Source organism: Mesitornis unicolor, unplaced genomic scaffold, assembly GCF_000695765.1.
Source record: "Mesitornis unicolor isolate BGI_N332 unplaced genomic scaffold, ASM69576v1 scaffold45233, whole genome shotgun sequence".
Taxonomy (NCBI): Eukaryota; Metazoa; Chordata; class Aves; order Mesitornithiformes; family Mesitornithidae; genus Mesitornis; species Mesitornis unicolor.
In genome coordinates, this window is record NW_010173499.1 from 1 (window position 1) to 20,839 (window position 20,839).

The 20,839-nt window shown below is 42.5% G+C and overlaps 1 protein-coding gene across 1 annotated transcript; it reads right to left on the reverse strand.

Annotated features, from left to right (window-relative positions):
• Positions 1-1,042: 1,042 nt before the first annotated feature.
• Positions 1,043-20,614, reverse strand: CEP63 (centrosomal protein 63kDa). Its single transcript, XM_010180747.1, has 14 exons — positions 20,571-20,614; positions 18,720-18,900; positions 16,873-16,968; positions 14,515-14,640; positions 13,523-13,636; positions 10,977-11,210; positions 10,571-10,716; positions 9,669-9,803; positions 8,934-9,048; positions 6,858-7,055; positions 6,318-6,404; positions 4,167-4,372; positions 3,322-3,628; positions 1,043-1,201 (listed from the first exon to the last, which is right to left on the reverse strand). Exons 1-14 carry the CDS (start codon positions 20,612-20,614, stop codon positions 1,043-1,045), a joined length of 2,148 nt encoding a protein of 715 aa, XP_010179049.1.
• Positions 20,615-20,839: the final 225 nt, after the last annotated feature.

A 20,839-nucleotide genomic window follows, 5' to 3' on the forward strand; every position in this document is an offset into this window, starting at 1 on the left:
CCCGCCTGGACGCCTTCCTGTGCGACCTCCTCTAGGTGATCCTGCTCTCGCAAGGGGGTTGGACTGGATGATCTTTCGAGGTCCCTTCCAACTCCTAATATTCTGTGATTCTGTGACTGGATATATTCCTCAAAACAGGTCACAGAGGTATTTTAATGCAGCAGTTCAACTTCACTGGACAGTGCTCGAGGCTGCCTGGATTCACAACAGGCTGATGCCAGCTTACACAGCAGCTGCAATTACACCTGCTGTACGGATGAATCTCACTTGTTTGTGAGTTCTCCTCCCATTCAATTTCATTTCCAGCTCCAGCTACTCTCCTTTCTTTTGCAAGAGCTGTGAGCACGCTCAGAATTCAGCCATTCATTCCTCTGCTATTGTGAAGCACTTCCAGCAACGTGCAAGGCAAGATAAAGATGCCAGATACTATACAAACAGTAAAGGGCAGAAGTTGGCAGAACCAGGAAATACTAAGAAATTCGACTAAGGGAAAATTAACTGGAGGAAATACAGGGAGTCTAAAGGAAAGAGAAATTGTATTTCTTGGTCCTTGAAGAACACAGCTACTCTGGGAAGAAAAGGACAGAAGAGGTGTTGATGAAAGCTCCTGGTAAGAAGGCAAGATCAACCACATGATATTTACTCACATATTTGTATGAACAAGAAAAGAGATGTTTTTCCATTTTGTTTTATTTTGATGCTTTTACAAGAATAAAATATACTTAAAAACACTTTACGCTAAAGTTCACAAACTGCATCTAAAAACCACCATAATCTGTGAGCGAGCACAAAAACACATACCTCTGACACGGCTTTCTGACTCATAGCAAGCTGACTAAAGCGTTTGTAGTTTAACACTCTCCATCAGATCAAACGTGTTAAAGAAGAGTTCCCTTTCCTCAATGCCCATCTCACTGATTCAGCTCCAAGTAGGAGACACGGCCTCTCACTCAAGCTCCACTGGCAACTTGTTTATAGGTACCTCCCCATTCGCAGTCTGGAACCCTGTAAGTAAATCAGCATTCAAATTCAGTAAGAAGCATTACTCCTGGTGTCCAAACTGCTTCACTATCTTTTCACTCTCTTTTTTCAGTTCCTCAATGTGAGCATTTAGGCAGTCCAGGATGTGCTGGGATCTCAGTTCCTCTTCTTCCAGGTATCTCGCAGCTATCGATCCAACGGAAGCTGTAGGCAGGGGGCACTAAAAGGAAACAAAGGGCTATCAGGTATTCTTTCATTCCGAGTTTCAGACAGAAACACTACTGATCTGCAAACCACACAACGAAATATGCTTCTAAAGGGCTCTTGTATCATTTTTATGTTATTCCACAGACTAAGCACTCAACTCTTACACTTGCATCAGAGGAAAATGTCCCTCCCCACAGTCTCCAACAGAGAAAGTCTCCCAAGTTTTTGCCAAAACTGCAGGGAGTAAAATTGGTACCTCAGCACACATAACATTTCTGTCCCAGCAGTTTCCCCTCTCTAGGGCACTAGAGGGGCAGAGCTGAACAGAAACAAGCTCCCCATGGGCCTATGTAACTGCTGCACTTCACAGGTGGAACCCTGACCCCAGAGCTATCAATAGCAATTGACTGCTTACTTAGGGGAACTGGTGTTTCACTCCAATACAGCCCCTCCACTTAAAATAATGAGAGGGAATGACACAGCATGTGTAGTCACAGCATAACTCTAGAGAAGGTCACTACAAACACCAAGGGTTTTGTCCTGGGTGCATCAGTGCAGCCTCACACCTGAGGCCTGCATCTTGCTCCTTGTCTTCGTAAAAATCTCAATGAGCAGTACCGTCTCAGAACAGGGGTTCCAGGGAAGGGAAAGCACTGCCAGACTGGACCCTCACTGAGGATGTCTCTCCTTTATGTACCTCCTCCACTTCCCTTAAATAATGGGTTCCATTATTTCTGCACAGGGGAAGCACAGACCAAACTGCCACTGCAGCTCACTGAATGCTGCTTCAGCTAGCAATGGCCAATAATAATACCCCAGATTCTTCCTTTACAGTAAAGAACTATTCCTGTTACTCACCACTTACCCACAAGTTCCTAGCTCACAAAAATAACATTGTAAACTAGGCTTAATTTATGAGTTGACAAAGAGACGCTTCCTGCACGAAGGCTGACAGATGAATTATGAAGTTACTAAGGGGCCGCTTTCCATTAAAAAAATACTTGCCCCAGTATCTTGGCAAACGAATGTAACTGTTTACTTCCAAATCCTGGAGTGTCACAGTCTTCTGGTCTTCTATCAACAGCCAGGAACAAAGGGAAGCAGAAAAAATGCTACAGATGACAAGCAAATCTCTCCTACTCCACTATTGCCTACTGATGAGAATTCTCCTCTCTTAATATTACAGAGCTGATATAAAGATATGGCAGCCTGACCACTGGCAGGGAGTCCCCGTCAACACCACGAGAAATATTTGCATTTCCTTAAAAACCCTATTTCTACCTCTCAAAACAAAAAGCAGAACATTTTCTTCTACAAAACATCAAGCTTCTCAGACCCTGAAGGGGAACTGTTCACACTTCAGTTCCAAACCTTTAGACTGAAGGGTTTCCATATAAAATATTACAGTTCCCTAAGCTCCCAACACTTGTTTTTTGGACATGCCCACAAGCTACGTCACTCTTGAAACAATCAAGGCCTATTCTTGGTAGTAAAACCTCGTCAAAATCTACAAAACTGACAAGCCTCCTCTTATCTGTGCATCAGCCTTAGAGACTCTTCCCTGGGCTCCCCACAAAAAATAGCTGTTGTCACTGCTAATAACACACAACCAGAGGAGAAAATACTCCAAAGACTGCTAGTGGCAACAAGTCTGGAGCAAGAATCAGCACTTTGGATTCCCCCTTCCCTGAACTACAACAGCCCTGTCTGATCCAGGGTATGACAATTACTTTTTGTGTCCCTCTCTCTCTCCCCTCCCTGCTCAAGGCAGTCTATAGCCTGGTCACTGCACTGGGTACTGGGATATATGGTCTTACACACCAAAGGAAGATTGGGCATCACTCAAAGTGATTGAGTCTAGGTTTCCTGTATCTTGGGAAAGCACTCTAGCAGTTTTGCTGAGGTAAAGGACAGAGAAAGTGCTAGCGGTGTTTCCTACTAAGAAAGTGTGATGAGTGACTGGGAAAAATAATACCCTTCCCTTGTGCAGTGAAGCACCCATTTCAGGGTTTCCTATCAGCTACCACCGTGCAGTCAGACCATACATTCAAAATCCTGACCCCTTCTGCCAGATGAGAACCCAGCTATATCCACAGCTGTTGAATAGCGACCACCTTCTATACAACTGCTTACCAAAGGCCCGGATTCTCTCTGATGATTTGAGATGGACTGCTTAGATGCTTCATCTGCGAAATCTTTGCTTCCATCCAGCACGTGGAACAAAGAATCCGTTCCCAGCAAGGTGTCTAAAGCAGGTGACTCTATGCAGTTCTTCCTGCTGGTCTGGGTGGATTGCTCACCCGTCTCAGGGGTCACAGTTCCTGTTTCAGCAGCCCCACATCTCTGGGGCTCCCCTTGATGACACTGAATAGTCCCATCAGGCTTGTGATGTATTCTCTCTGCTTTTTCATCACATTTGTTTTGTGCTTCCCGAGTTGTCCTGGAAGGGAGGTTTGAACATGTAACTGCCTGACAGTTTGCCTCATAGCAGCTGAACTTCAGCAACAACTTGCACAGAGATAACAATTAACATTACTGATAGCCTGGCAATGCAAACTAGCTCTTGTTTCCACAGGACTTCCAGATGCACATTCAGTCTCTAGGGAATTCTCTCTCATTCTTCTACTGTTGTAGATACTAAAAACTATAGTCTGCACACCCTAGTACTGCAAGAGAGGCACACAGCCACCTGGGCCAAATCTCATCCCTTCACTGAAACGAGTGCATACTGCTTCTCAATCAAAGAAAAAGGCAGTCAAAAGACAGTCAAATACTAGCTGGCTTTGCAGAACGCAAACCAGCTGGGGCTAAAAGCTATTGCACTACTTAAAGCATAAAGGCAGATTCCAAAACAGTCCCTTGTGTTCTGGAGATAAATGCTATACATAAAGCACGTCATTAAAAACCCACACATCCCCACACCTTCTGTTCTCCTCCATAATAAGGACGCAGCATCCTTGGGGTCATGCAACACTCACCTGTACTGCACACCCCTGGCCTCAGGCTCTTTGTCTTGTACCTGCTGAGCTGTGCCCTCGGGTTCATCCTGGCAGACCTGCCGAGTGAGCTCCAGCTTTGCTCTGGCCTCTGCTAGATCCTTCTGCAATTGCTGGTTCTCAGATTTTAATTTATTTAGTTCAACAGCATAGTCTTCCCTGAGTGCTCTTAGGGTAACATCTTTTCCCTAATAAACAGAGAAGGGCGGAAGTCAAAACTTCTGACTGGCAAAACACCACAGTCAAATCCAGAGCAAAGGCTGACAAGCGATTTCTTAAGCCATATCCTCCAGGCCAAATTTTGGCAATATTTTCAAGGCTTTTATAAGAGCAAATCAATTACATACGCCTTATTGTGTCTGCATCCAGACAAGCTGTGCTGATCTGCCTAGGAAAGGACATGCTCTCATCACTGGATGCATTTGCAAACAGAAAAATAGAGTCCAAGAATAGTTCAGAGGTATCCGCCTCTGGCCTTGGGATAAAGAGGACTACATGACCTCGAGTTCTCCTCCAGCTATATATTCTAGGATTCCCTCACTTATCTCAGCTAAGATGCAAGCCTCTCAGCCAAAGCTGGGAATACTCAGGTGGCGCCCCAGTAAAGCAGCTCTCCAGGTATCAGAGCAGCACCAGATACTTCCTGTGGGTGTGAAGAAACACATACCCCAGCGGCTTAGCTGTTGATGAGAAGTAACCACTCTCAGTGAGAAATCATCTTCCATGTGATCTCCCAGCAAAGTTTTTTGCAAGAACACTTCTAGTTCCCCTTACTCAAATCAGCAAAGGCCTAGGGCAATAATTACAAAAGGCTGTGGATATGCCTCCCCATCTGGGACGGCTCACAGCCCTTTAGAAACCTTCACTGGTAGAAGCAAATTACTTTTTTCCTTTTGAAACTCTGAACAACTTGCTTCTCCCCATCTTCTCCTTGCTAGGCCAAGTGGATATAATTTCCATTGTTCCTACTCCTGTGACATTCCCACTTTCTTTCTGCCAGTTCTATTAGATTTAGATTCTTCATTTATTCTCATCACTGCCATATCTAAAGGCTTACCAAATGTGCATTAGGAGAACCTGGCCAAGATCAGTAGTTTATGTGCCATGGGCTCTGGAGCTTTTTTAAAAAATAAACAAGCCCACAGGTTTCTTGCTTCACACTTTGCTATCAAGTTTTGGTAAGTCAGGCCAGCAAAAGCCCATCAGGCCCTTCCAGCAGAAAGTAATGGGCCTTAGGTAATTTCCGTCTCAAATCAGCCCTCTGTAAAGCTTTGGTTTTTCTCCATCTCATCAGCCACAAGCTTCTGTTCAACACTTTCCCAAGAACTTGGCACATTTGACAATTCCCAAAGTAATATTAAGAGCTGAGTATTTCCTTCCCACAGATCTGACAGAATAAAAGCTCTGACAATATATTACCATTAGGTTTTCAGCTGTCTGAATCCAGTCCTTGCGCACTATGAGGTATCCACTCTGGTTTATACAAAGCAGAACTTGCAAAGTAGCCATTGCCTCCTCCCCGCAAGCACTAAAATTAACCACTTTAAAGGAATTATTCCTGCCAAGGCTGTGTCTCTTCCATGCAGGCTCCTTTTCTCCCCTCTAGCCTCAGTGTGCTGCATTGGTTGGAGCCCACGACAGCGTCCCATCCCAGCGCACTGCCCTAAGGTGCCCAGTTCATATCCCCACGCTGGCGGAGTGCAAAGGACAGTGCTGCTGAGTGGTTTCTCATCAGGAGGGGAACATGCTCTCACCCCAGAAATTGCAAGGACCAGAGCAGTTACAGCTCTGAGAAAGGCCAAAAGGGAATCGCAGATTGAGAATCAGACGTTTGAGGTAAATTGGCACAAAATGGAAATGTAACAAAATGTACTAAAAACCATAGGCCAGACCCCATGGAGAAAAAACTGAGATGAAGGCTCTGTTTCTGAAGTTCTCCTTGCTGCTCTGTGACTGCACAAGATGCTCCATATTTCTGGGCCTTATTTCCTCACAGATTGCCCTTTTTGTTTGGGTTTTAAGTTCACTGAACTCTGCCAAGCATTTTGAGAGGCTTGGGCAAAGACTATTCCTCTTCCCAGGTAGCGGACACACAATGCTAGCCCCTTCCCATCTCCATTCCCCAATGCATACCTCTAGCATACTGCATTCTGTTTTTTCCAGCATCTCTGAGAGATGACGGTTTTCCAGCCTCAAGGTTTCCAGCTGGACCAGAATTACCTGAGGAGACAGAGGCAAACAACAAGCTCAGAAAACAGAACACAACACGGCACATGCCCACAACACCCTACAGGCATTTTCTACCCTCAATTCAAGCGTGAGTACAAAGCAAGGTTTGGACCGTTAATTCTGCAGGGACCCTATAGAGCAGACCATGCAAGTAACCGTGCACAGTCATTTACTTTAGTTGTCAAAGAAGTCACTGTCCAGGCCTAGTTAGCATGAGTGAACTCAAAGAATTCTGCGGGACTGTCAGTTACAGGTTTGAAAAGAATCAGCAAGACAGATTCAGTGAACACCATAAATTAGAAGATTTCATCAGAAGGGTCTCAAAGTCTTTATTCAAAGGCTGAAGAGAAAAGGAAACTATTAACATTGCTAAAAACTAGGATGGTGTTCCAAGCCTTCAGATCCCTTAAAAAGACAGCATAAGAGTCTTCTGCTTTTTTTTACCCTGTGCTCAACCGCTTTCCTCTCTGCTCTTTCAATCTCTGTTCTCAGCCGTTGTTCTAGGTCTGATGTGGAGCCACTGGCAGACGCAATTGTGATGTCCCGCTGGTGTAACTCTTGTGTCAACCTGGAGATTTCCCTTTTCATCCCTTCTAGCTCACTGCTGTGAGTTTGTTCAGCTTGAGAGAGCTGCTCTTTCAGCTGGAGGAAGAAATGCACACACCACCCACGAGCTTTTAAAAGATGTTTCAGCAAAAAAGCTAAAGCATTGCACATGGCAATGTGAAATCTAAGTACAGGAAAACAAAAAGCGCTATGTAACAAGCTCCCTGTGCATGCCTGTCATTCTTGATTGAAAACCACCCCATCCCAATCCTTTTCCACACCATAAACTGCCAGCTGGGACAAGACATAAGTTACATGCTGTGGAGTACTCGAGATAACCCGTAATCGATCAAGTCACAGTCTCTTTAGCTCACCATTCCACCTCCATCCCCAACAACAGATACCCAAGGGTTTACCACGACTGGGCAGGCACAGTAACACTTTCAGAATGTAGCCCTGCAATTTGTCACTTCATCTTCCTGAGGCAGAGATGGTGTCTTTAAATAGCTCTACTCAGACTTCTCTTCCACGAATTTGTCCTAAGCCTTTTGAATCGACATTAGCTTGTAGCAACTAAAGCCACCCATGGCAGACGTCCACAAGCTAGCTATGCACAGGGTAAAAATACACCTCTTTGTTTTCATAACTCTATTTGATGACCACTAGTCCCTGCATTATGAGAGAATAATCATTCCCTATTTACTTCCCACATGACAGGCACAATTTTATTTTTAGTATGTTCAATCTCATTTATCTCTTTTCCAGTTTGGTAAGTTCTACTTCATTCAGCTGTTCCTTGTATAAATAAAAAAAAGCACTCCATCCTTCTGGTCATCTTTTTCCATACCTTATCTTGCTTTATTCAATTCTTTTTTCCAGATAGCAGACCTGAACTGCATACAATGCTCTGGTAGGCACATTGTATATTTCTTGAGTGGCATATTAGAACAACAACATAGCATAATTTCTTCCTTGGTATCCCATTCCTTTAGCCAGAAATATCAACCACCCAAACCTCCAGGATTTTTCTGAGAATTACAAACATTTTAGAAAACTGAACCAGATGATCTCTGCCTAGCCACGCGTATACTATACATATGGTGATTTATCTCCACATCACTTCAATGCCTCCCAAGTATATAAAATAGGAACAACCATAATAAATCTCTTTCCTCCCCAGCAGCCTGTAGGAGATTCATTTATTGTGTGGCTGTTTAAAAGCGTAACCAACCCCGCATCTCTGGCACGATCTGCATCACTGTACAGTCAGAATAAAGGATGAAAGATTTTCACAGAAGTGAGGTTTTCCACTCAAGTCCAATAAGATTTCTATTCTACCCAGGCTCCAGTGAAAGCTCTCACACTAACTGATCTAGACCATTATTAAAAGCCAAGCCTTTTGGAGGGCTTGCCTCCCTCAGGTGCACAGAGCACTAGGCTGAGGTTCTCATGGCAGATGAGCTGCTCCATTTCTTCCAGATCCTGGTGCATGTCTAGGTGTCAAGCCTGAAACAAACTCCCCTATTCACATATGGACTAAAACACATTTTAAACCCCATCTCAAGTGTGACAGGATGTATTAAAACAAAACCTATTCCTTTGTCAGGAGCCTGTATCAGCTTAAGGTCAGGATTCTGGGCATGAATTCTTCGCACATTTGCCCCTCTAGCACTACCTGAAGCATCTCCAGACTGTAGAGAAGTGCTGCGTGATGTAGGAGTAGGCCTAAGAGATGCTCACAAAGTAAATCACAGAGCCATGTACAGACACCTGCAAATCCATCCTCTCAGCTCCTCTTTTGGCAGGTCTGCTCCTCACCCAACAGCATATCACTGCTTCCAAAACACTCCTGGCCTTTGATCCCATCTGCAGCTTTGCTAGCTGTGCACTGGAGCCTCTGCAGAGGCACACAACACACACGGAAATGGCTGACTCCACCAGGAGTCCCACTCTCCACGAACAAAGAGACATTACCTTTTTAATCTCTGCCTTTGACTCAGTATGGTGTTCTTCCAATGACTGCAGCTCTTTAATACTCTCATCCAGCTCTTCACTCAGCTGTACACACCTTGCATTTGAAGACACCAGGCTGGGTACCAAATGTAAAACTAAAGATTAGAATATCCCACGGAGGAGGAAATGGTCAGATAAACTTTGATCTTCCAAGCAGTCTCCTACACCTGTCATAACAGAAACTAGACTCTTAACCTAGAATTTCCTTACCAATCCTTATCAAAATAATTTCAAAAGAGATCAGGAAGCTGATCTAACAGGTAATAGCTGTTTCTTGTTTCTTTCTTTACTACAGGTAAGATTACAAACTTCCCATGCAAACATTAGTATGAAAACCACAAACTCAGAGAGGAAGATTTGTTTATAATTCTTATTTCACAATACAGTCTAGATCTGGTTCTTACCACCTAACTAAGACAGACTCCTTAACCTATTACCAATGAAGGTACTAAGCCTAAGCAAGCTAAAACACTGAAAACACCCACAATGTGAAGTGAAAAGCAGCCATCCAATTAGTAAAACAGTCTCACTATTAAACTGCAAAATAAATATCAAAGCGCTGAAGAAATCAAATGCTATTGAAAATAAGCCTACAAAAATCAAGGGGACTGGCTAACTTGATGAATACAATATATTAGGTATTACATTATTATCCAAGTTTCATTGTACATGCAAGTGAAGCAAGAAGTCGGGTACCTGTTCTCAAGATGAGTCACCTCTGACTGTAAGTGCTGCTCCTTCTTCTGGGCAACATCCAGCTGCAGCAGCATATGCTCCAGCTCTAGTCCCGGAGAAGATAACTGCTTCTCCTGCAAGCGTTCCTCCAGAGCCCTAAGCAGAAACATGAACTTTAATCTTAGTACAAAAATGTCATGCTGAGTTCACTAATACAGGGAACATAACCACCATTTTCTTGGAATTCTCTGAAAAAATACATAAAACCCAGCACTAGGTGACACCTCTGTGCATTGTGAAAATGCAAACACGTCAGCTGGATGATAGCCTTCTGCTTGAGTTCAGGCTGGCTGAAAAAGACTAATTCCCATTTTGATGCTGGCCTCCCTGATCCAGACAATCTCCTTGTCATGAGCAGACATCCAGCTTGCAAGAAATGGTACAGCTGTTTGGTAACATACGCCAAAACCTTTTGACGCAGCCATCAGAACCTTATAGCTTTTGCACGTTGCCAGTGCAGAAGGGGAAGGCCAAGATGATCTTTGTCACATATGTAGTTACCTTACCAAGACTCTAATCCAACATCATTAAATTGGTGAGAACTTTCACCTACACTAATAAACATATTATCAAATCCTGAAAGGCCTCCAGCACTTCACTGAAAGTGCCCGAGGAAAAAAAAAAGCTCAAAAGCCCTGTGCTGCCTCCAGAAACCTAGCTAAGTAGAAAGCTGATTCCTTCAATGCTTTTTACCAAGAATCAGTTGATTTCAAAAGCGATGCAATTTGGCAAATGGTGCAAGGAAGCACAACACTTGTGAGAAACCAGTTTCCATCAACTAATACAGGTCCAGCTGTATGAAAATGCTTCTGCCTCCTGAGTGGGAGAACCTGGAATAAGTACCAGTGAGCCACAGGTGCTACCTGATGAGGAGTTCTTTTGTGCAAAGAGTTTCAGTCACTCTGGCCAGCTCTTTCTGTAACTGTTCCTCATGCAGCTTGGAGCTGTCAATGAAATGTTCCTGAGACTGCAAGGTGGCTCTAAGTTCCATCTTCTCATCCTGTAGCACCTGCGTGGGAGGGAGAAGGAATGACTGGTGCAAGATGGACCAAATCCGTTTCTTTTAATGCAATGAGAGGTTGATCAGACTTTTAAAGAACCCTTGAAAATACTGCAGAGCACCACATGGGTGCAAAGCCAGCACTGAGGCCAGCCTGGGACTTTACAAAGGCTCTAGAAAGAGATAGGAGCCGTGGGATGAAAAGCTTTCCTGCTACTTCTCACAAGCACTGCTTTATATTCAGTTTCCCCAACAACTCTTCCACTGACCTCTAACATTTTCTTGGATTGCCGCAGTTCTTCTTGAACTCTTTGCTGATCTTCCAGAATCATCCGATTGTTCTCAGTTAGGTTGTCCACTCTCATGTTAAGCCTCTCCACCTCCAGCTCGTTGGCACAGATAGAATCATTGGCTCTCTCCAACTTGCTGGTTAATTGCTGGATTTCCGAGCGGCTAGCCAGCTCCACCGACTCCAGAATCTGCTTCCGATTGTTAAGCTGAGTCTATTAAGAGCAACTGGTTTGCATTAAAGCCAAATTCTAGAAAACACAGTGTTATCAAAACTACATTCAAAACAACTTCTGATTTCTTTGTGTAACAAGCTACATTCTCAAAGCAAGCAACAAAGTATTGTTTCAGGGCCACACAACAGGTAAAACTTGTGAAGGCAAAAGTAACAAAAAAACCTGAGAGGGCTCTCTTATTCCAAAAGGGATTCAAAGAGAATCTGAGAAAAGAGGATCTCAAATCACTCAAGATGTCCGAATATGAACTAAGAACAAAACTGCCTACCATTTTTTGCTCATTAACCTAAGGCTAGGCCAGGAGAAACAGCAGCAGTAAGAAGGTTTGTAAATACCATCCACAAGCTACAGATTACCCAATCATTAATTCCACACCAGGACAGAAAGCAGCTCTTGCTGCACAATGACAATGACAACCACCAAACAGATCAAAAACCTAACTGGGTGTAACAGTCAATTATGTTTTGCTTTATGCAGTAAATAGCTGGTTCTAACAGCCTGCAAGAATGCTCACTTTGAATGTTTCATTGTTTAATGGCAGACAAAAAAAAGTTACAAGGAGCATATGACTGGCAAACAATACGTGCTCTATTATTTATAGGCACAATACTTTATTTCATAGCATTTCTTTCCATGTAGCTAGCTGGTGAAATTTAACAAGGCAGATCTCATATAAGCTTCTAAGAATATTCACTTCATATATTTCCTTTTTGTATTACTATTTTTAAAGGCTGAAACAAAATATTTAAGTAGGTTTCCAGTCCTAATTTCTAAGAGTAGCAATTCCTGCCAGCTTCAAAATCACCACGTCTTGATTTATTGCCTGACACATAATGTCTCTTAACTGAGGAAACTACAGGAACTGTGCACTTGGAAGACTATGGTATAATTTTGATTACAGCCTTTTCATTACTTGAATAGTCACGACAGAAAACGTAATCAGGAAGGGCAAGAGTTTAAAGGACAGCCTTTCTCCTCCCAAGAAACCTGAATATTTATTGCTGCATTAAGAAAACACTTAAGCTATCTCATATTTCCAGCCTCTGAACATGCAGGACAGCACAGAATTGCACGTTCCACCTGTTGCCTTTAAAGGCCGCAGGTGTTACAGGAGGGCACTCATCACAGGGTAGGAACACCAGGCTTCTTTAAGCTGTGCTGAAAGATAGGAGGGGAAGCCAGCTGAAAGAGGAGAAAGGGGAAGGACTCCATGGTCACATATCTTGACTTGACCTTGTGCCAGAAAAACAACCACGCCTACAAAATGCAAAGAAACACCCAAGGCAAAACTTTCACGCCAAGCTTTTCAAAGAAATTGATGATTTGGGCAGTCTGTTCACAGCACCTATGCACCTAACTCATCTATGCCACTTAGGAAAAATCTCTCAAAATTCCCATTTTCCTGCTGCACAGTAAGAAACATTCCTCTGTGCTCCAGTACACCAGCCTGCGCTCCAAGGACACATCTGTTCTCAGACAATTGAGCTATTAGTGATACAAAGACAGCAGAGCAGCAAGACCTTCTGCTCAACGACTCTCTCTGCATTTGTAGATCTACTAGTGTCAGCCTCTCACAAAGGCCCTGTCAGAGCCAGCTTCAATCCTGTCATTACAGACTCCCTCCTTGCAGGAGCTTCCACTCAAGAGCAACTCAGGAGGCCATTAAGTGTAAAGCCCCCAGCAAGAGCTTCTTATCAGTGTCTGCAGTGATTGTGTCAGTGTGACTTCACAGCTGTGCTCTAGGTCAATTCATCTTGCTCTGCTGCAGCACCACTGAACGATCAGCTTTTCAGGAACAGCAGCCCCACTACTTCTTGCCTTTAAGAGACTGAAAAAAAAGGGGGGTGGGCTGAAAATGGCTGTTACTTCAGTACTTTGCAGAAGTATCTGTCATATGGGAAGACTATTTTCCAATACCATCCTCTGAGCTGGACCTACAAGGTATGAATTTAGCTACTGGCAGGTACACAGCTTTGAACTAGATGACAAGATGTAACAGCTATTTTAAATTGTCATATGCTGTGGTGTCTGCCTCCTAGGGAAAGCTTCATCCTACTATCTTCTCTATGAGGTTTATCTAACCTCTGTTGACAGACTCCAGATCTTTTTTCCATACAGCACTTATACAAGTAAACCTTATTCCACCAGGACATTAAAAGTCATTTCAATGGCAACCCGAGCTGGATTCAAGCCTGAGAGATTTCATTAGTCTCTCCCTCTTCCCCCCCCTCCCTGCCCTCCCACCTGCTGCCACAAACAAATCAAAAACTTTCAGCACATATTAATTGTACCTGAATGAGCTCAGACTGCTCAGCCAAAGCCTTCCTCTGTGCTTCCAGCGATGCCACCTGCTGCTGGTAAAGCAAGCGCTGCTTCTCCCAGTCAAGTGATTTTTGTCGAAACTCCTGCAAGGACAGCAGGGTGGTTAGGAGCAGCACGTCCATGCGGTTGACAAGAAGGCCCCCTTCTAGTTCATACTGATGTTTGCTTTCTCTCTCCACCACATCCTCATGCACCTTTCCCCACAGCAGGGAAACCATTAGCCAGTCATTTGATGCACCAACTCAGCAGCATAAAACCCCTCACATACTGTGCTTGCTGTACTTCTTTCCCTCCTGAGTTAAAACATCAGTGTCAATTACTGCTGTTTATAAATGTTAAGTGCTAACAGATTCATGGCTGGTTTCATAGATTTGCTGTCAGAGGTTTAGCAATTCAGACTGGCTTTACCTTCCAAAACATGCTGCTATTGAAATCACTAAGATGGCACATATGAACTACAGAATTTTAATGCTAATCTCTGCTCCAGAAATTGGACACTACATCAGTCAGTTGTGTTTGTTAGCCTCATATCCAGGGTAGAGAAGAAAACTGAGTGCGGTTGAGCTCAATACAGCAGAAAGATTAAAAAATGAGACAGGGTTGAGAAGAAGTTTGACATGTAGCTCCCTCCTCCTCAAATGAGCGTAGATGACAACCTCACCACACTGGAATTCATTCCATCCACACAATTAAGTACCCTTCCAGCACCTTCTCCCTTTTATTTAGTCTAAGAATAAGAAAAGCAGCATAGTTTATCCTGTGTACTCAGAGGCCCCAAGGCAGGAAACTGCCTTTATTACAGAAGCAGTTGGGAAGAGGTACACCTGGAGAGTAGATTGAGAGTACTTTTTAAGTAGGATTCATAGTCCACTTCCTAGTTGACTGTTCAGTCACCAGTGAAGTCCAGAAAGTCAGTTAATACATACAAACTCTGATCAGCATTTGCTTTTTCACTACATACCTCCAGCTTCCTGGTCAGTCGCCTCATTTCAAACTGATCATCTCCTTGTCTCTTGTTAGCTTCTCCTCTACCGTCTCTGAGTTGTTTCTTCTGCAGCTTCTCATAGCTCCTCCTCAGTCTGGACAACTGCAAGGAATACAGTGAAAGAGACAACTTTGTTCAAGGCCCCAAGGCAAGAATTAAACAGCACTTTGAAAGAAGGCACACAGAATGGCTTCACACAAACAATTCCCCTAATCAAGTCCACACAGCTTGCAAGTGAAGACTTCTATTTGTGTAATGAGCCTATTATACCAACAGGATTGCAAAATATGCCAAGTTGTGTAAGAGTAGCAAGATGCCACTGAAGTCGTGACATCAGCAGCTTTAATTAGACCTCTGTCTTACCACTATTAAAACATGACTAAAATATTGCTAAGATGGAGGTTTATATGTAGCTGTCAATGCAACAAGAGCATCACTCTCCCCAGGTGGCTCCCAGCCACAGTAACAGCAGCAGTACCTGCGGCTGATCTCATACAGAGGAGCACACACACCACACACAGGGTAGGGGCAGCTCTACACAGAGGTACCATTTCTTACACAATTAAAATACAATTGTGAAGCTCAGGTGGGAACTGGAACTCTTCCGCTTAGTGGGAGAAGGAAGATTTGAGAACTGCCATTATACGTAGTATCAACACCACTTCATCTGTCATTTTCTGCTTAGATACACTACGTATTTCACGAGTGGAGAATGCCAACAGAAAATATCACTCCTACGCCTACTGCTAGAATGCTAAAGTCGTATCAGAAGCAGGCATGAGAAAAAAACTCTTGACATTTAAGTGACCCTCTGTGCAAATTATCAGTTGAATCTTGCACAGAATTTTCCATCTGATGGCCTCCCCCCAACTCATCGATTAAACAAAAAGTTTACAAACAGCTACATGAATTGGAGAAGTCATTATTCCCATCTTACTGATAGAGAAAGCTAAGCCCATGGATGAACAGAAGGACCACAAGGAGAAAAAAAATCTGAATCAAGGCCTCATGCGCTGCTCATAAAAGGTTCTCCAGAGTCCCAAGTCAGCAAAGGACTTTGGCATGTTCAATGGGAATGGACAGACATATAGGCTTAGAGTTAATATAGGAATATCTTCTGTCAGACACACCAGGAGACTGTTGAAAGAATAAACCTGTAATCTCAGTCAGTTGGACACTGTATCTGTAATTTTACGGTAATGGCAGTAAACCGAGACAGAAGGAATTTCCCCAAACAGTACTAAGAACAGAAGATTGAGGAATATTGGAGCTTAATGTCATTTACATCAATACTGTGCTGGTAGAATACCAACACATTGCAATTCTGGCCACAACACACACACACTGTATTCTAGCCTTAGCAATTTAGGCAGATCTGCCAACGCACCTCAGCTTTGCTTTGCAGCCTCATCCACAATTCTAGTGGGAACATCTAGTGAATGAAGACTGTTAGTCATCCTGAGTAGTAAGGTGTTTTAAGTGAGGACAGATGCCTTCTGTTGTCAGAGCAGAGACTACCAAATTAACTTATGGCTTACAGTGAGCATGAACTAAGCCCAACCCCTCTAGAGAAGAGCCCAATGCTCTCCTACCTATTCATGCCCTTTAACTCACTGCTCCTGACAAGCAAGTGGAGACAGGCAAAGAGTTAAGGCTTAAACATGAAATGCTGTTATACCACCTGCAAGTCATTCCACATGTACCACCTTACAGTGAATAAAAAGCTTTTTGAGATGAAACCTCTGAAATTGGTTTCAAAAAAATATTTCCCAAGTATACTTAGTTTTTAGTAAATGTATTGAGACTGATATGCCTTGAGAGAACGAAATTTTTACTAACGAAATCAGAGACAAAGGAGGCAAAAAGATGAGACTACAAACCATTCTCATCTCTTGACTTCATACAATCAAGGCCACCACCACCTTTTTTAATTTTATTAAATACTGAACGAGCAAACTGATGCTGCCTGTACCCATGGCAACTTCAGAACAAGCACTATGGTGACTAGGATGGGCGAACACAGGAAGTTTTTGCAGTAAACTGCAGATGTCTGCACATGAAAACTGCAACAATAACTCTACTTCACATTTCTACTCCAACAGTTTTCTGCTTGTCACCAAGTTCCTCTGAAGTGCAAAAAACCAGGCCTAATGAAGCATAACAATATTACTTTGTCTACGCTCAATGCTCTTTTTTGTAAGAAGATAAACACTAGAAGAATGGGGAGTTTTAAAACCATGACATTTAAACACAAGCAGTGACACAAAGTATTTCACCTATCAGATCCCATATCAACTAGTAACTAAAATCCAGTCTTCTCCTTCTGCTGCTCACCTCCTCTTGAAATTTCTTCAGCTGTTCTTCATATTCTCTAACCGTGTCCTGTTTGGCTTTTTCCATGTCTTGCACTTGGTGACGCAACATGCCAACCTGAACGAAGGGTTAAAGAGCAAATAAATAAAACAATAGAAGTGGACTTTACTGTCACGGAGGTACTGGGATTATTTTTCATTCTAAAAATATACATTATAGTAGGAGTAGTAAATGACTATTAAAAGATCCTAATTCTGTTAGCAACTGCATGTTTCAATGGGGTCATTCACTACGAATCAAATTAAATCTATACCTAAATCTTTGGTAAGAAAGGGCCAGAACTGTTTCTGTTTTGGCCTCTTGTTTTGAGCCAATTTCTAACTTTCATTTTTTGTGACGAAATTGACAGTTTTGGCTTGTGTCAAAAGGCTATTTTTATCTGGCATTATTCAAATTATTCATAAACATGTATTATGATTTCAAACTATCTACCAAGAGAAAAGATGGCCATGTCACTTTCTTACTATGCTCGGGTGAAGCAGAGATTCCAAATAATACATGGAGATGAAAACATGGGAAACAAAGAAAGAAATGGGGCTCTGAAACTCATGGGGAAGACTTCCCTTACATTGATTCACATACTCCTGTGACTCATTTTTGTCTTCCCCTAACCCCTTCAATCCACAACCCAAAGTGGCCACCTTTCTATCTGCAGGACCAAAGGACAGCAAGCCAACAAATTAAAATTAAAAGAAATTACCACAGAAAATTCAAGAGTAAACCAAAAGCACGAATATACTCCAGTAGAGACTTTAACCACAGTTTACAGTTCAGTTTTGAAATCAATGTTTGCTTTTGGTGGTAAGAAATACTTCAAAAGTGTCTTGAGAAAACACAATTGATAATAATAATGATGACCTATACGATAAAAATCACCATTCTTGCGAATGAAAATCCTGTGGCATGACTCCACATTTAATAACTCTAACAAAGACAATTTGTCAAGATAATTCCAAAACTTGCCACGTGGACCAGTAGAAGCACCTGACCATATTAACAAGAAACTAAGTGTTCGTAACCCGCTACTGCTACAGCTTGTCACATTTCTCTTTATTTTACTAGATTCCTCACCAAATTACTGAAAGCTAGAGCAGCACTTGGATAATTTTGAGGATGTAAGAAGTTGTAGTATAGTTGTAAAGGCACCCAAAAAACCCTGCTGCTCATGCAGATCAGCTGGCTTTCAACCCAAGAAGTCAAAGGGGTTTCTTCCTTCCCCAGAGAGCTGCCAAAACACAATTTTTAACAAAGAGTCTGCCATACATTAGGACACAGCAGCTATAAGGACAAATTTTAAACACTTTCAGAAAAAGTCAATGTGGCTAGATCTTAAGATATAGCCACTCATTTGCATCTACCAATGATAGCATGTTGCTGGGCTGTCAATTACTGTTGTATCCAGGTTCAGCATCTCTGGGCTCTCTCTAGAACCTCTGACAATTCAGCCTGTGGACTTCCACCAACCCTTAGGGAGCTGATCACTCGACTTGGATTGAATTATGAATCAGACACCTTGTTTCAACAGGCTCCTTTGTAAATTCCATTTCTGATTTTCAATTATGAGGTGGACTCCTGTTTCGCTTAGCACTTAACTTTGCTAAAGTTAACTCCTTTTGGCTTAACATTTAAACTCATTTTGGCTTAACATTTAAACATTAAAAAAATAATAAAAAATTATGAAACAATAACAGAAACACATGTCCATGCAAAGTCGAACTCTGAAATTCATGTTCAGTCTTTATCCTTTATTGTAACATGTAAAACACACAGGTTGACACCAATCTGAAAACAGTGTGAGCCTGAGGTACCTCCTTGTATTTTTCCTGCAGAGCAGCCCTGGCAGAGGAAAGTTCCTGCTCTCGAGCACTCAGGCAAGCTTCCAAAGCCTGTGTCTGTCCTTCCCATTCAGATTTCTTGTGAGCCACCATAATGTCAATCTGCTTCATCAGCTCCTGCAGCTCGGCTTCACAGGAAGTCAAGAACCCACCACTGGAAGTGAAAGAGCTTGAAGTGACAAAGCAGGCAACCACCCAGCACATGTCCAATGTCCCATACCAACAAAGGCAGCCGAACAAACTGATCTGCACCAAGGTACCAACCCTCCACATGCAATGCTTCCAACTCTATGCAAAGTAGCTTGCAAAGAAATATACTTAATTCTTCCATGGTCATCCCATTCTCTAATGCAGTATCTCACAAGCGGTATGCTTCTGTCACTGAGCAGAGATTTAAATTTGGCAATGACCAACAAAGAATACTTGTGAAAGCCCAATGAGAACAAATGACCTACACACTTTAAATGCAGGGGCTTTGTCTTCTGTGCAGAGAACCGTTACAAGCACCTATAAACACCTATCCTTTGTCTTGGTACTATGCATTACCTAAGTAAACCAGTGCATGTTTTATCCAAATTTTGCATTTGCCTTAATTGCTCTCCAGGCAGAGGCATTTTCTATGAAGTTTCAGTCACCAGAGAAATCTTACAGCCAAGCTATCAGCTCCTGAAAACAGAAGTTTATGCAGACAAATCCCTAAGCAGAGGGGGTTGGATGACAACATGATAATGAGAATAAAACATTCGCAATCCGTTGGGGAAAGCATGCTCCCTAGCGACGCTGCAATTTCTAATTTGGTGCAGTAATTATTGAAGCCGGTTCTAGTAACTCCTCTAAAACTTCACAAGCTGCTAAGCCAGGGACAATATTAAGGGTTGCAAGACACAGCCCTGGACGGCAGTGAACTCCATGATGATCTTTACCCCTCTAATTTGCCTGTCAAACAAGAAGCACTGAAAAGAAATGGAAATCAATAGGTTTAAGGGATTGAAATTTCTCTGTTCCCCCAGAGCATATGTACACTTCACCACTTGGCAGTTTTTCTATAGGAAAAGAAATACTTCTTAAAGGAGCCAAAATCAGTTAAATTTGAAGTTCACTCTGTCCTGTAAGTTAACCAAAAATTAGCAGCTATTATGCAGAGCAAGAACATTTCCTTCACAGCATCTGCTAATATAAAGCTAATCTAAACCTGATTTCTGCAACCAGTTATCTGTAGAAGATACAGGATCTGTAAGTCTGAGTCAAAGATGACTGTGAAAATGGCATCACTGACTTTTGCTTCATGCTTGTTTAAAACATAAAACATTTTTTCCATTATTGGCATTACAATCTCTCTCTGCCATCCAAAAGTCTAGATATTTTCACCTAAGATAGAGCTTTAAGGATTCTTCAGATAAGTCTCCACAGCTTCAACACAAGCAGAAAATAATCAGATGTTTCCAACAAAAACAGATAACAAACATCTCATTAACCTTGCAAAGCTGTTAAAAAATATTCACACCTTTAATTACTACTGCTCCTGATGTTAGAACGTAAAAAGGGTGTACAACAACAACAAAAGAGGTAAGGTTTTTTCAGGAAAATGTAAAATTAAAATTCTAAAAATTAAGACAATAATATCTGACAGGGGGTTATTGCAGAGCCAGCTCACCCAGTGACTTTGCTGATCGTGTCCACCAGCGTGCGCTAGCAAACAAACTCCAAAGCCCTTATTTAAGCAACAGCAGCTCTGTCCAATGCCAGAGGATTTGATTCTGAGTAAGAGGGAAGGTTAGCATTTGAAGTATTTTGAATTACTGGTGTGTACTGTTGCACACATACCTCCCCTGCCCATTTCTTTGCATTCCTTCCAGCAAAGCCTCCATCACCACGTCCTGGTGGCTTCAGCAGCTAGGAAAACACACAAAAGTAGCAGTCACCCATGGCAATGTACAAACAAGGCTACTTCTCCACCCAGCTGCAGAAGCAGCAGAAGTCCAAGAGGAACAGAAGTTTAAAAAATTAAAGTTGGCACACAATTGCATGTGAGGAAAACAGTGGTCACCTTCTTGAACTTAAAAGCCAAATATCCACGAAATAAAGGAAAACAG

Excerpts from the sequence above, each read along its gene's own strand:
- CEP63 (XM_010180747.1), bottom strand. The coding sequence starts at position 20,614 with ATGGAGGCTTTGCTGGAAGGAATGCAAAGAAATGGGCAGGGGAG. Across the intron at positions 3,629-4,166 it reads GCCAGGGGTGTGCAGTACAG|GACAACTCGGGAAGCACAAA; the intron begins GTGAGTGTTGCA and ends CCTCCCTTCCAG. Across the intron at positions 1,202-3,321 it reads AGAGAGAATCCGGGCCTTTG|TGCCCCCTGCCTACAGCTTC; the intron begins GTAAGCAGTTGT and ends GTTTCCTTTTAG.